The sequence below is a fragment of the Lingula anatina genome, chromosome 1, assembly GCF_051362555.1.
Source record: "Lingula anatina isolate TDL-2025a chromosome 1, LinAna3.0, whole genome shotgun sequence".
In the NCBI taxonomy this organism is placed as follows: domain Eukaryota; kingdom Metazoa; phylum Brachiopoda; class Lingulata; order Lingulida; family Lingulidae; genus Lingula; species Lingula anatina.
The window spans coordinates 55551984-55565154 of NC_141767.1; the positions used below are offsets into that span (position 1 = coordinate 55551984).

At 34.5% G+C, this 13171-nt stretch overlaps 1 protein-coding gene across 10 annotated transcripts in view; it reads left to right on the plus strand.

Annotated features, from left to right (window-relative positions):
* Positions 1-680: 680 nt before the first annotated feature.
* LOC106155215 (inositol 1,4,5-triphosphate receptor associated 2) overlaps positions 681-13171 on the plus strand; it is a 96166-nt gene continuing 83675 nt past the window's right edge. For 5 of the 10 annotated variants that reach the window (XM_087002538.1, XM_087002544.1, XM_087002548.1 and 2 more), the window contains exons 1-8: positions 681-699; positions 914-964; positions 3593-4255; positions 4998-5125; positions 5358-5440; positions 7063-7144; positions 8574-8732; positions 8962-9130. In XM_087002538.1, coding sequence (XP_086858664.1) covers positions 4004-4255; positions 4998-5125; positions 5358-5440; positions 7063-7144; positions 8574-8732; positions 8962-9130 — 873 coding nt within the window. In that variant the 5' untranslated portion in view covers positions 681-699; positions 914-964; positions 3593-4003. Of the gene's footprint in view, positions 700-913; positions 969-1615; positions 1631-2067; positions 2257-3592; positions 4256-4997; positions 5126-5357; positions 5441-7062; positions 7145-8573; positions 8733-8961; positions 9131-13171 lie in introns of those variants that run through there. The other 5 variants (XM_087002540.1, XM_087002541.1, XM_087002543.1 and 2 more) reach the window with 5 other exon arrangements.

Genomic DNA, 13171 nt, shown 5'->3' on the forward strand with positions numbered 1-13171 from the left:
ACCCCTGACCCCCAACCCCTTTTAAATCCGCCATTGCCTTGGTAATGCAAGTTGAAAATAATGAATCACAGAATGATTTTGTTGCAAGTAGGGCAAAAGGTCAAAAGTTGCATTCAAATTCTCAGAAACGGGGTGCTTCAAGGATCAGGCTTAATAATATAAACGTTTTAATCATCTCGGATAATAAAAAGTGGCTTTCAGGGGAACGAAAATAAGGCTACCCAATGAAACCCTCTTTCATAAATCTTACGATGAAATTGAGTTACCAACACACTGCTTACATTTTGCATCTTTAATATATATTGCCTACAATACGATAGAAACAAGTGAACTTGGAGTGCAGCGTTTATATAAACGGATTTAGTGCCCGTCATGTAAGGAGATGCGACTGAGTGTGTTTGCCGTATTTGTCTCAACTACCACAGCTGTTATGCGTGAGTAATACTTCACACACACGGCGCCAGATACAAAAAGTTACGAACACCAGTCTGCGAACACTCATTTTTTGCTTTAGCATCATTATTTAGTTCGAAGCATCTTTTTCAATTTTGTGCACAGATTTTTTAAATATAACACATCATAGATTCTACAAATCATGCAACCAATCACATAATGAGCGCAACAAATGGTTTTTGTGACTGTGTGCGCGCGTTACATACTATCTCGTGAAGTGTGGGTCTTTCAAAGAAAATGGGGGCGGTAGGTTGTACAATAGTAGCTGCTCTTCAGTTCTTGCCTTTTTTTTCTCGCATGCATGCATACTGGCTATGTATAACTGTTACAGTTTAACATCAGTTTGAAATGGAAATGAAAGGTTTGCGAATGCCGTTATACCAAATATTCCATTTAATATCTTTAGTTATGTTACAACCTTTTAAAATACCGGGATGAACTTGCCCCTTTTTTTTTGCAGATGATGGTATGCGGGAAATTTAGATCAGCCGGTGTCACGCAAGTCAAGAAGGTCTGTAAGTTAAAGGCAGTTAGGAATCCTTTATTTTGGTCCTTGTTGAAATGTGAGGGATGTAGATTTAAACTGCTTGAACAATTTTTGCTTACAACAGATATATTGACTTTTAAAATAAGGCTATAACAAGCAGGGGCATCGTGTCATGATGAATATGAGAGACAATTTTTCAGCATTCATATACGTTTGTCTTTGTTAACAGATTTAAGAAATCCTAAGCAATTTTTTTTGTATCAAGAAACGTTGGAAAGAAAAATCATGAGTTACTCTGTCCTTTGGTGAAATATCATTAATCAAAGGAGGTAGATCCTTTTTCTGGACAAGCTAAAATATTTAGCATCGACATTTATGTTGCAGTATCATATATGTTTTATGGATAATGATTAATGTTTTGTTTAATGGGTCATATTCAGGGTTGGGGGAAATAAATATCAGTATATTGACCTATATTACATGTACCTCTTTGGGATGTACTCTTTGGCACAGACTACTTATAAAAAATAGGAATATACAGAAAAAAATCTTGGGTCCATACATGGGCCATTATTACTTTATTATTTATTTTAGGTAAATGCATTAATTTGAAATGCCACACATGTAATGACTTAATGTAAGTAGGAAGTAAATTTACATTAAGAACATCCCCCACAAGTTTCATGCACCGTAGGTAGAAATTTTAGTTTCTCTCCTTGTTGTTAATGCTTCTTTTCATCTTAGAAATAAATCAATATGAATCCATTCTATCATTAATGTAATTTGCGGTTTTAAGTAGCTATTAGATACCAATAACAGCAATAGCTGGGCTCATGAAGGCATTTTTATCAAGTTAGAAAACCTGTTTGGTTGAGAAAAAAAAGATATTGTATCTGTGCTTGTTTCATCAGTATGTCATTGTTTTGATTCAAAATTTGGATCTGGCTGAGAAATAAAGCTATTTGGCTTAACAAATATGCTTTATGAGTCATGATCTATCTATCAGTTGTAGGCTGTGTGTAATACACCATATTAGCATGGCTTTACTCCATCTGTCTCTCAGGATTTCCATAAAATTAGAAAGGGATTGTGTACGTTTGTTGATATTATTTTCAACCGACTTATAGGTAGGATTCTACAGGGAAAACGTGTAGAGGATTTCATAGGAAACTGAAAAGGAATTTGTACAGCAGGGAATGAGAATCTTTGGAGATAGCCTAAAACAAGACCTTCGACACTGAATGAAGTCATATGAGAATATGAAATGTGTGAGAATAACTTTAGGGAAAAAAGTGCCATAAAAAGGATTTCCTGAGGTAAATGATAATTTTACTACACTTTCCAATAGCTAATGATTCTGTTCCAACATACAAAGTTAGGCGATTGTTTTTTAAAAGTTTTTTCTTTTTTTTCTGCAATAATCTCTTGTTCTGTTGGCTTTCATTCATTGATGCACTGAACTCTTTCAGTCTGCAATCTTCTATTATTTCTCCACTCTCCTCCAAATTCTGTGAAATCTGGCTTGATTTTTTGCTAATTGCAAGCCATTTGTCTGTCTCTGATGATTCTCATTCAAAATGGTATTTGCGCATAATAAATAATGTTTGTAGTGAAGTATTATTTGTCAACATAAATTTATAAAATGTTCTAGAAGGATGATATATGTAAACAGGCTGATAAGTGCACCATTATACAATATAGTGGTTTGCATCATAAAAGGTTCATGACAATACATATGGATTGGTATTAACATGCATCTATAATGAATATACAAGTGTAGAACAGGAGCTCACTATTATTAAGTCGTTTTTATCTGTGATATTTGTGTGAACTGTTTTGCTTGCCATGGTACAGATGTTTCAAGATGTTCAACTATAAAGTAAATACTTTATGTGTAGGTGCACAACAAAAGTAAGTTAAAAGAAATTGATTTTATTCAGTTTACATTGATCTTGCTTTCTTGTATGGTTCAGTAGTTGTCTTAGATAAGGCAGCTATTATAAATCTCAGTCTTAGTTTTCTGAGCCCTTTTTCATGATGTGAAGCAACAACCATGGTCTACATAGGAATTTGTGCAATTAACTGCACATCACTGTGGACAAATTCAGCATCTAGGCCCCATTCCCGTAACACCATCAGTCTATGTGGATCGACCCAACTCTGCAGGGACTGTTGCTGACTGCAATTAGCTTAATTGAATGACCCTTCCCTTCCTGGCATTAGGTAGAATACAGAAAAGCTGGTTATTATATGGAAGTACATTGGAAACGAGAGGAGGCGTGTCATTCATTTAAGCTGATTGCACTTACCAAAAGTCCTCACAGAGTTGGGTTGATCTACAAAGATCAATGGTGTCTATAGGAATGGGGTCCCATTTACAAATATGATTTGCTTGGACGGTGGTGATTCCTAACGTGACATGGTTTTACTTATTTTCAATTGGTAAAGTCAAGGATTACTGTGTTGGATGCCATGCATTTTACAAACCTGTACAACTAATGCCCAGGACAGGTAAAAGGTCTTGAAATGTATTAGAAAATGTGTAAACAAGTTTTTATAGATGTATTTGATGGCATTTAACCATTATTTACATGTTCATACATATTTGTATTAAGGTATATGCAACTGCCAAAATCTTTTTTTAATTTTTAGAACTCGAGAACATTCAATTTCATTTTGTTGCTGAAAAGGAATCACAAGGGAACTATTCACTTTCTAGTTTTCACTATCAACTTGAGGCACATGGTTCACAGCTCATTGTACTTATTCAAGCAATTTCATCTTGGCATAACATCATATGGACAACAACTTAATTGGAGTGTACCTTCTGGTGATATATAGATATAACTGACAGACAACCCTTTACATTGGTGTGAATTAAAATGTAACCCAGCACTTGTTGGTGTGAAATTTGGTAAAAGCAACTTGTTTAGTAATTTAAGACCAGTGATTTAGTGCATTAGATCGGAACTTCGAACAGTGTCTGCAAATACTAGCTCTTACTCTATAGATAACATTATATCACCAAGAGCACAAATCAGGGACTTTGTGAATTCTGAAAGCATGGCTGAAGAATCTGCATCAAGGGAGTCTCTGAGCCAACTGTTGAACAACAGCAATAGGTTTGAGTACAGTGCATGCTTTTTCTCAGATGAAGACACCAGCAGTACTGGCACAAATGTCAGCAGGTTGATAACTGAAGAGGATATAGTTGACACTATGTTTGACATGTGTGATACAAATAAAACTGGTACGGTGCCTGTGTCTACACTTATTGAGATGCTGAAGTCCACAACAGGGAGCTTGAGTGCAGAGGTGGGTCATCTGGTTAATTCTGAATTTTTGCAGTGTTCTGTACAGGGTTGACCTGAGTGGGGACTAATGACCCCAACAGCCTAAAAAAATGGGGTCAATCTGGAATTCAGTGGGGTCGATTATTTTACTTACATAATATCATTTTATTTTATTAACCTACATGCTGAATATTATGATAATATTATTTTATTAGAAAAGCACAGCAAAGAGTTAATGGCATACCAGGTGTATTACTGTTCCTTTTCTCCTCTTCCACTGTGTAGCCCAAAATGACACGCTGTCCAACTCCCTTGCTCAACTAGGCCTGTAGTTTGAAATGACTTCAACTGTTCTATCAGTTCTATTTACCGCTGCCAGTCATAAGATTTGTCAGAAATCAAATTCTTCATTTGTTTATTATTTTAATTTTATTCAGGCATGGCAAATCGAAATAAACACGGAGTTTTGTATTGCTCTAATTTAAGATGCAACAATTAATATACCATGGTCTGAATAAATGCTCATTTTTATGTCTAAGCAACTCTCGATTCCAGTGAATCCATATGACTACAACAGTGCACCTCACTGTCAGTGTAGAAAGTATTCTTGCTACTTAATAATTAAAAGCTAATCCATGGAGTGTCAAGCATGATGATTAATATAAATTACGTGCCTGATAATGAGTTTTGTTGGCCTAGAACGAGCAATGAACTAGCTTCACATTAGGAATGTTGCTGGAAAATTTGCTTTTATATCTTTTCAGAGCCAGCAGTATTTAGATGATTTGGCTCTGATATTTGACCCTGAGGGGAAGGATGTGTCAATTGAATTAGAAGTTTACAGAGAAGGGATGATGCAGTGGATTAAAGAGATAAAAGAAAGAAGTGCAGGGTAAGGTTTTTTCTAATTCTGAAAATCATCTGATTTGAAACGGAATTCAAGGGGAAACAATAAGAGATAGTAGTTGTATCTACAGACTTTGATTGTAAAATTTTTTACATTTATTTCTGTTTGAAAATTTCTGCATATTATGCATTGGGTAGCAGCCAATGGCAGATGACTGTGTATTGTCAATGAAGTGAGTGAATAAATATTGATTATCTATGGTTAATGAATATTCCAGTGTGGATGATGACAATTGTAAGTTGATCTCAGTTTCACCCGAAAAGTGCTCTTCTCCCCAGGTGAACACTTCACCACACCAACGTAAGTGCTTAACTCTTGTTCAAAGTATGAAATAAATAGGCAATTTTTGTCCTGGCCCCTGTTTCACAAAAAAATTTAAGTCAAGTTCCCTGGCTGAGAACTTGGTTACCAACATTATAAGTCCATAAGTGACTAAGTGGTATTTCATGGAGAATCTAAGGGCTGCTTACCCCCTTTTTTTTCTTAGCAGCTAGTCGACCAACCTAAGCCTCCTTGGAAGCTGCCTTTACTCTAAGTTACTCAGCAAAACTTTACAAAATTTTGATAGTACATATCTTCTTGAAGATATTTTGTCATAATATCTTTGAATGTTGCTGAATTTTTAAATGAAAAATTAAATGCAACATTGCTAAGCTGACTGCTGGGTTTGTAAAAGGTATTGTAACCCTTTATTATCATCCAGATATTGAAAATGAGGTATTTCCTGTATCTAATTATTAAATAATGCAATTATCTTTCCGCTGATTAAAAACAATAAAAAAACCCCTGGAAAATATAAAATATCAGTGTTTTTATTTCTCATTGCAATGTATAAGCACAGGCTACTCGAAGCTTTAACCGTCAATTAAACACCTTTCTATTTTGAGATGAGATAGCAATCCGTATTGGGTGGAACTTCATCCCTGAACAAGATTTTAACATGAAAATTGGCAGAGTTGATCTCAAGTGTATAGGGTACAATCTCGTGCCATCAATTGGTTTAAATGTTTTTGTTATAGAGTTATGAGTCCCTAATTACTGATTTTCATTAAACAGAGGCATTATTTTGCTTTATCAACGATAAATCTGAACTAAGGATTTTAAGAAAAATTGCTGGCAGGGTTTTAGAGTACTAAATGGTGTCATTAAATCAGCAGTAAAACAGGTAAAATAGAAAATTGAGGAACCAATTTTTCAGTTTTTACCCCAAAATTGCAATTATGATGCCACCTGTAAGATGACATGTGTAAATGTTAATTAATTCAGTCACTGAACACTAAAGATTTTATCTATTACACAAAAGGATGTATGTAAGGCAGTAAATAAGGATTTTGGGGCAAAGGGTGACAATATCCTTAAATTCTTTTTGGCCAATGGCACCATTCCAAGACAAGTTAATGTTTACTGTAAATTTGAACTGGTATTAAAGGTAAACTAATTAATAAAGTTTTCAAAAAATGTGTTTGTTTTATCTTATTTTATTGTTGATAAACACTCATTGACAGCCTAAAGACCCATGAAATGTCATGTGAAATTTCAGGGATTTTCCACTTCCTTTTCTTGAAGTGTTCATGTCGACTACCATAACCAAACCAAGTTAGGACTTTAAGATTCCTTGCGAAACACTCTTAGTCAGTAACAGGGTTGTTGACTTTGCCAGGTTGCTTAACTCAGGCTAGTCAACTACAGATTTATGATTCTTTGTGAAATGGGGGCCAATTTACCCTTTATAGTTATATGTTTCCATCTGCAAGTGTTGACATTTTTTTAGATTACACATATATGAAAATTAAATAAAAATTAAAAAAAAAGAAACAAAGTTCATCAAATCGTGGTTTGTTCTGTGTTGTAAGATTCAGACTTGCCCATAAAGTAATAGTCCAGTTTTACAGTATTACTCAGAGAGATATTGATTGTGATAGGTGTGCTAGAACATCTCAATGGAATCAGCTTTGGTAGTCTTGAAGCCTCGGGATGTGCTGGAGATGCATCTACACATGAATGGTAAGAAATATTTATTTATCTAAAAACAAAAGTCTTTGCTAGTATGTCATTTAAGGCAAACAATGCGGATGTCTCATTTAAAGGCGGATTAGACCTTTTTATAGGGAAAATAATTCCCTGGAAATTCCTAGCTTTCATCTCCATGTGTGGCTTGCAAAATGCATAATTTTTCGTCGAGTGAGCATTCTGCGACTTCTTAATTTTTCATGTTTTGCTTATTATCTCTTTTGGGCTTCTCGTCCGAGGGCGATGATTTTTTTCAGAGTATAGAGAGGGTTTCTTGCCCATGGGATGTGACAAAAGGATGGTTTTATTTGCTGCTTGTTGATTTATTTCTGCATTTGAACAATGTGGTATTGCTTTTCCTGAGCATGTGTATGGCCCTGAAAAGGGCTGTTTTTAACTTTTACTGCTGGTTCACTTGAGGCGCTTCAGGGTGGCAGCTGTACGCCGTTTTACTTTGGTTGATGTGAGGATTTTCTTCTTTTTAGCTTTCATCGTCAGAAGGTCTGGGTTGGCATTGGATGTAGGTTGGGGGCTGGCGTTGATCTCATAAGTCCCGTGTGTTTTGTAGAAGTCCTCTTCTTTGGCTTCATGGGCTAGGGCCTCTTCTACGTTATCGTTTGCTTTTTTCATGAATTCCTCCATATGGAGTTCGATTGTTTGCCTTATTGCTTCTGATGCCTCCTCCTGGATCTCAATCAGCTTTGTGGAGAGAGCTTCGTGGCCAGGGCATCCTTTAAAGTCTACCCTGGCCCTGACCTTGTGCATTCTCCTTTCTAGCTGTCTGTTTATGTGGTTCGCCCACTCTGTACATCCGGCGATGTACTGTTTAGTTTCCATCACCTGCTCGTAATGAGGGTTATTAGAGGCGGGTGGGGAGCTCAATGGTGAAGGGCGCTTTGGTATTTTGGCCTTCGGTGGTCCCGTTGTGTGCCACTTTTGAGATTAATGTTGTCTTGGTTTCGGCCAATAGTGGTTCTCTATACTTTGTCTGAGGTTGTTGTGTTTATAAGCGTTATTTCTGCTTTCTGGTAATTGGTAATTGATTGCTGTGAAGACAGACTTATGCTCGATCCCATGATTAATCTGATTATAAGTGCACGGACATTAACGACCTCCTCTATGTTTCTTAAATTTGATTGGTTTATGTGATAGGTGCTTTGTATGTAAGCACTTAATCCATTGATTACCTGATTGGTGGAATTCTTTTTTTAGGTCGGCTATTGGGTCTGTAATTGATTGGTCTCTGCTCTGAGATGAGAAGTGTGCATCAAAACTTTGATTTCTTGGGTTTTCATTTGTATAGTCATTGGGTATAGGTTGAACAAAATTAAGAAAATTTATACCTCATGTAGTTTTCTTTGCTAAATTTTTTTAGTGGCAGTTTTCCCAAAATGATTAATTCTTTATAATCTTAAAATTGTAGGGACATAATGGAATTGAGTAATAAGGTAGCTGACCTACAATATCATAATAAGAAACTGACTGATGAAAATATCAAACTACAAGTGCAGTTGGAAAATGCAGAGGAATCTTCCACATTGTCTGCACAAGAAATGGAAGGACTAAAGAAGCAGTTGAGAAAGTAAGTAGCTTTAGAACACTGCCATAGCATGCAAAGGATTTTTGGCAATAACGGAAGTTAAATGAAGTAAGTGATTTGTAGGTTGAATGCCATAACCTATGATTGCACAATGATCAAAATTTGGAAGAGTTATACCAACAAATATTTATTATTTGTAGTTCATTTGAATGTCATTACTATTGAGTTGTTTGTTGTAATATTATCTTTTATGCCTATATTATTCATGAAGCATGCAGCGAATTATGGAAAAGAACAGAGAACTTCAGCATGAGGTTACAGATGTAAAAAACAGCCTTGCTTTAAGTGAAGAGAATACTAAAGTACTACAAAAGAAGTTGGCTATTACGGAGAGAGAAAACAGCAACTTGGAGGCACAACTAGATCAGCTGCAGAAAGAGGTGCAAGGAAATTGATTTTAGATTTTTATGTACAGACGCAGTCTGTACATATAGCTGTCACCTGTGTCTGTCATCGCCGTTGTTGCCGTTGCCATTGCTGTCGCCGTGCATTCAGCAATAACACGATAAGTGGAATACTGTTTTACTTTTTGTATTCAAACTTACAGAACTGATGAATATTCATAATACGCAGGTCAAGCTCAAAAATCAGCATGATCGGGCCCTCCGGGCCCTCCGGAGGAAAAATTTTTATTATTTCATGCAAAAAGGGTGCAATCCCATGCAATCTGAAGCTGTCATTAAATTGTTACAACATAGCCCACGTGCAGGACCAAATTTTGCAGAAAAATCAGGGCTAGACACTAACTTTTATGAGCACCTGTCCGAATTTCAATCCAATTTTTTTTCTATTCATTCTATTAATTGAACTTTGTAAATAAATAATTGTAGTCATACATTTAATGCATTTATTACCAAGACATTCAATCAAATGAGTTGGACTTAAATGCACCTTAAAGTGGATTCATTTTCAGATAAAAGGTTTTTTTTCATACTTGTGAACTCCTGAAGATTTAATCTTGCATATAAGTATGATTTAACATAGTTTCAATCAGGGCTTCTCCTAGGATTTTGGGTACAGGGTCTACTAATTGTAAATCTGCAATTTGATAATAAATTCACATGAAGTTTAACCAAAGCTAAAAAAAAATACAGGTGGGGAGGGGGTACTGTCAGATTGATTTTATTAAAATATTCAAAATTTATAATATTTGAATAAAGTTCAATGAAAAATTAAAGAATATTCATTTTATAATACTTTACTTATATTTATGTTAACAATTCAACTTTTTATGGGTTATCATGTGTTTGATTTTTTTAATATATGAGTTAAATAAAAGCAGTATAACAAAAGTCGCCCTTTTTATTTAAATTCTCATATTTGTTATTACTAATATCTAACTTACATCAATATCACACTGGTATATGACAGCAATGTTAATTTATCATATTCCAGCACTAAATTTTTAACTGTAAATAATATAGGTGATGCTAAAGTCATTATAGAAAACATTATACAAAATTTCATGTTTTATTTTGGCAAATAAACAATATTTCAACAAGATCTTCAGTCCCAAAGATTTCACGTTCTATAGTAAGTAGATAGCATACAACGTATTTGATTGACAGGCAGTATGTTGCCTTGACAACGAACTAGATATATCTAGTTCATCCAGATCAATCTGGCTGTTGTACCCTGCACAGTACTTGTGTAGTTTCTGTTTTTGGAACGGTCTTTATCTCTAGAGCACGAAGATTTTTAACCAAATAAATATTCAGTAGTGAGCCTGTTATGTGAATAAATTTTGTCTTGTGAAGTTCTGGAGGGTGTTCACTTTCATAATTTGGCGGTAAGTTTGTTCACAATTCATTTTGCGACTGCATGTGTTTTGTGCCAAAAGTAGGTCACTCTTTTCAGTACCGTCTAGGAAGAGAAAAAGACGTTAGTATGCATCAAAAATGATTTTTAAAAAGATTTTTGCTCCAAATTTCTCATAAATCATGACCTGTCCGTCGGACAGCCAACCCTGCAACTTCACCGAACTGAATTTTTACCTTAAAGAAACGTGTCGGCAAAAAAAGAAGCGTATCGGCAAAAAGAAATGCGTATGGCTGCCGATACGCTATAAAGGCCTGGGGAGAACCCTGCTGATAACACGATAAGCGAAAAACCGCTTTACTTTTTGGCTTGAAAATTACAGAACTGATGAATATCCATAATACGCAGGTCAAGTTAGAAATTTGGCATTATCTTGCCATTTTATAAAAGTTTGCTGGTTTTTTTTTCACTTTTTTCAGCATTTATGCAACACCTATAACACATTTTAAGGAAAATCGATTGGCCAATTGTCTTGGAATTCACAGGAGTGATCATTGTTACTGAAATACAGATTAAGTTTTGAAAATGAGCTTGATCAGTTAAGTTTTGGTGAAGTTATGCCTTTTTTGTATATAAATGTTTTTTCCTCAAATTTAATTCTCAGGCATGTTAACAGTCTCATTTTTGAACTAATTAGATATGTAAAGCTGTTCTTTTGACGTTTTCTGCATCTTAACAATATTGTTAATTGATTATTTAAAAATGATGGTAAACCTGTTATTGTATATTGTGTAATAAAGTACCAAAAATAGGAAAAAGTCATATCTTTAGAGTTTGTCAGATTCAGTCATTCACTATGTTCAGAATCTCAGAATGGAGCAAATTGGAGATTTAAAATTGTTTTATTGATAAACATGAAAAGTCAGTCTGATGAAGGCCTTCGACCAGGTTGGCCGTAAGCTAACGGTATGGAAAGTTTTAGGCTTGTGTCTGAGAATTTTCATGTTTATCCAACAACCAAGCTAATGAACATTTTTGCTGTTTTATTGATGTTTTTCTTATGTCAACAATTTTTTAGTCGATCATTTGAAAATAACAGTAAATTGATTATTTTGTTTTATGTACCAAAAGGTGCTGAAAATGGAAAGAAAATCATTTCAGTACAATTATCTCTTGTTTACATTTTGGCATTTTGAAGGTGTGACTCTTAACTTCCATGGCCTTGAAGACCTTTTCATGTCACATTTTCTGAGTATCCATGATACTTTTATTTTATTATTAAAAATTGATGGTCATTATACTGTTAAGCATTATGTAATATTGCATCAAAATGAAAAAAAAAACTATTTTGGACACTGATGACCATCAAGGGAAAACCATGTTAGTATGTTACTTATGGTACTTACTGAAAAGTGCAGCTTGTGTTGGAAAATCAGTGTGATTGTTTTCTGTTTTGTAAGCAATGCAGTTCTATAGAGTGCTATATGATGGTATGATGGTTCTATAGAGTGCTGGATGGCGGCCAGTATGAAATTGTCCCTTGGGTAATCACTAATTAAATTAAGGTCTATAAAGTCACTTGAGATTACATAAAACACTTGTTGAGATTTCCGTGTAAAGTCCCATAGGTTTAGCTCTCTTAACTGTGTCTCATAATTAGGATTTGGTGATAATTATGTAGGTAAATGTTGTTTAATATTGCAAATAAATTTACAACAGAAAAAATTGTGTTATACCAACATCAATGCTATAGATGAATAACAGTGCCTTATTATTCTCAAACTCAGTGGGGTTATTCATATCATGTTAATACAGCTAGAAAGTTTGAATAGTAGCTTTTTTTTTGTTATGTTATGTTTTATTTTAAATTTTTTAAAAATAACTTTTCAAACACTAGCATCTTCAAGATGTAACTTTTAACTCCCATCCACCAGAAGTGCTGTGCATTTTCTGTATTTCCACATGAGCAATTGTATTGGTCTTTAAACATTATGTAATATTATTTTATGCACTATCATCATTTTTCACATATTGGGATTTTCATTATGTGAATTTGAACTCTCACATATGGTCCTGAAACTGTAATTTTTTTTCACCATGTTACCTCTTGTGGATGGTTAAATTTAAAGGGATAATATCTGTTTGTTTTGGACAAAAATTGAATTTTCCTGGAGTGAACAACAATTAATGAATGGTTGAACAATGGTTAATGAATCAATTTCTACATTCAAAGTCAGTCCCTGAATTTTTTCTAAGAAGGTTTTTTTCTTTTTTTTTGTAATTATCTCTTAAGAGATTATAACAGAGTATAGCCATCTATTGAGGTCTCATGGTCCGATGACAAGCTCAGATATCAGAATAATAGCCATAACTGCCGTTTTTGTGGTAAAACAGAATAAATTATATTTCTATGAGTTGTTTACAATGTCTTGTGAAATATAGATCTCATACAAAGAGTTATTATCCCTTTAAGTGTTGATTGTGCTGTTATAAACATTATTTATTATTGTATCAAAATTGACAAAATGACCTATTTTCTGTATCTTTTTAAGGTGTAACTTATGGGCCTGAAGACCTTTACTAGTCACATAATTTTCCCTTGGGTATAAGTTCATTGCTATAAAGTCAATTAAGATTCAAGTGGCCATTAAATGAGATTACGT